Source organism: Mirounga leonina, unplaced genomic scaffold, assembly GCF_011800145.1.
Source record: "Mirounga leonina isolate KUSES-001 unplaced genomic scaffold, KU_Mleo_1.0 Mir_125, whole genome shotgun sequence".
NCBI classification, from domain to species: domain Eukaryota; kingdom Metazoa; phylum Chordata; class Mammalia; order Carnivora; family Phocidae; genus Mirounga; species Mirounga leonina.
This window is the reverse complement of record NW_023270305.1, coordinates 1-1,720: the sequence shown is the minus strand read 5'-3', so window position 1 is coordinate 1,720 and position 1,720 is coordinate 1. Positions and strand designations below refer to the sequence as shown.

Below are 1,720 nucleotides of genomic sequence, written 5' to 3'. Positions count from 1 at the left end.
TGGCAGGATAAAATTAGAACATCTGGCCATTGCCGGAGAGACCTGCCTGGACTTTCTCGGGAATTTTACAAGGGAATTTTTGGCTTTAGGTGCCCGGCTGAAAACTTGAGTTGGTCGTGAAAAGTCATTCTTAAGCGACTTTCTCCAGGAACGAATTCCTCTTTCATGGGGACGGGATTATTTCTAATTCGCAGCTCCAATCGCAACGTCATTAAAGGCTGGGTTCAGTGCATGGAGCTCCAAACCTTTGTCACGAACGGGGAAGGTGGAGGAAAGAAAGGAGCTTGTGCAACCAAACAGCCGCTTATGTCCCCATCCCGGGCCCTCCTCACCAGAGCCGAGGGGAGCCGCGGCTGCATTAGCCCTCAAGATGCAATGCACCATCTGCGGCGGGGCTGCAGCAGGAGACACGGCCGCCGCGGGAGAGGTGGCGCGGGACTCCCGCTCCCGTGCCGCACCCACCAGTGCTGCGGGTGGCGGGGAGGATGAGGGGAGTTGGTAACAGCATCGCCATGGCAACAGTGACGTCCTTTTACCCTGGATCTAATTGGAGGAAACCCCGTGGCCGAAGCCGCAGCCTGCCGGCCAACCGAACTTGCCCAAGCCGACCCACCCTCCTAGCCTCCGCTTCCCCTCCCGCCCCGCCCTCTTGGCCCCCTTCCGCGCGCTCAGTCTTCATTGGCCAGCCGCGGACCTGGAGGCGGGACTCTCGGAGCATCGCGGCGCGTCATTGGGCGGCAGGAGCCAGGGCAGCGGCGCGGCGGCCCGTCCCTCGGCTCCGGGGTAGGCTGAGACGGGAGGGTCCTCGGCTAAAGCCAAAAGCCGATCAAAGTGGTGGGACTCGCGCCGCGGCCGCGGAGACGTGAAGGTGAGCGCCACGGTCGGCCCTGGCCCTCCTGGGCCTGGCCGGGCCTGAGGGCAGGGCGGGAGGCCGACCCTCGGAGCGGCCGGCCTCGACGCGGCTCTCAGGGACGGCTCTGGCGGCAAGGTGGGGGCCAACGGCCGCTTCCATCTTGGGCCGGGCGGGCGCGGGAGCGGCCCTTCCTCCTCCCCTTACCGCGGGCCGCCTCCGCGGGGCGCCCCGCGGCCTCCCGGGCGCTGGCGGGGAGCGTGGGCGGGGGAGGGAAATTCAACTGGGTGGCGCGTGCGGGGACGGACGATGGGGGCGGCGGGCGGGCGGCGGCGGCGGCCCCGGGTGGCGGGTGCATTGTCTGACGGCGCCGCCCCCGCCTTTCTGGCCGCGCCGCCGCCCGCCCGCAGGCCGTCCGCACGCCTCCTCCCGATCCGGGTCGGTGCTCGCCCTCGCTCTCCCCTCCGCGTCCCCATGGAGAAGACGGAGCTGATCCAGAAGGCGAAGCTGGCCGAACAGGCCGAGCGCTACGACGACATGGCCACCTGCATGAAGGCCGTGACCGAGCAGGGCGCCGAGCTGTCCAACGAGGAGCGCAACCTGCTCTCGGTGGCCTACAAAAACGTGGTCGGGGGCCGCAGGTCCGCCTGGAGGGTCATCTCGAGCATCGAGCAGAAAACCGACACCTCGGACAAGAAGTTGCAGCTGATTAAGGACTATCGGGAGAAAGTGGAGTCGGAGCTGAGGTCCATCTGCACCACGGTGCTGGTGAGTCTGCACTTGCCCGGGCTGGGGAGAGCAGGGGTTGCGGGAGCCGGGGAATGAATGGTGCGACGGGGGCGCCAGGCCCTTCTGTGTGTGAAGCCTTTC

The 1,720-nt window shown here is 66.9% G+C and overlaps 1 protein-coding gene across 1 annotated transcript; it reads left to right on the top strand.

The window, feature by feature from the left end:
* Positions 1–757: 757 nt before the first annotated feature.
* On the top strand, positions 758–1,619 carry YWHAQ (tyrosine 3-monooxygenase/tryptophan 5-monooxygenase activation protein theta; the record flags this gene model as incomplete). Its single annotated transcript, XM_035000436.1, is given in 2 exon segments — positions 758–868; positions 1,261–1,619. A coding segment is annotated over 1 exon segment (295 nt), but the record flags the coding sequence as incomplete, so codon positions are not given.
* Positions 1,620–1,720: the final 101 nt, after the last annotated feature.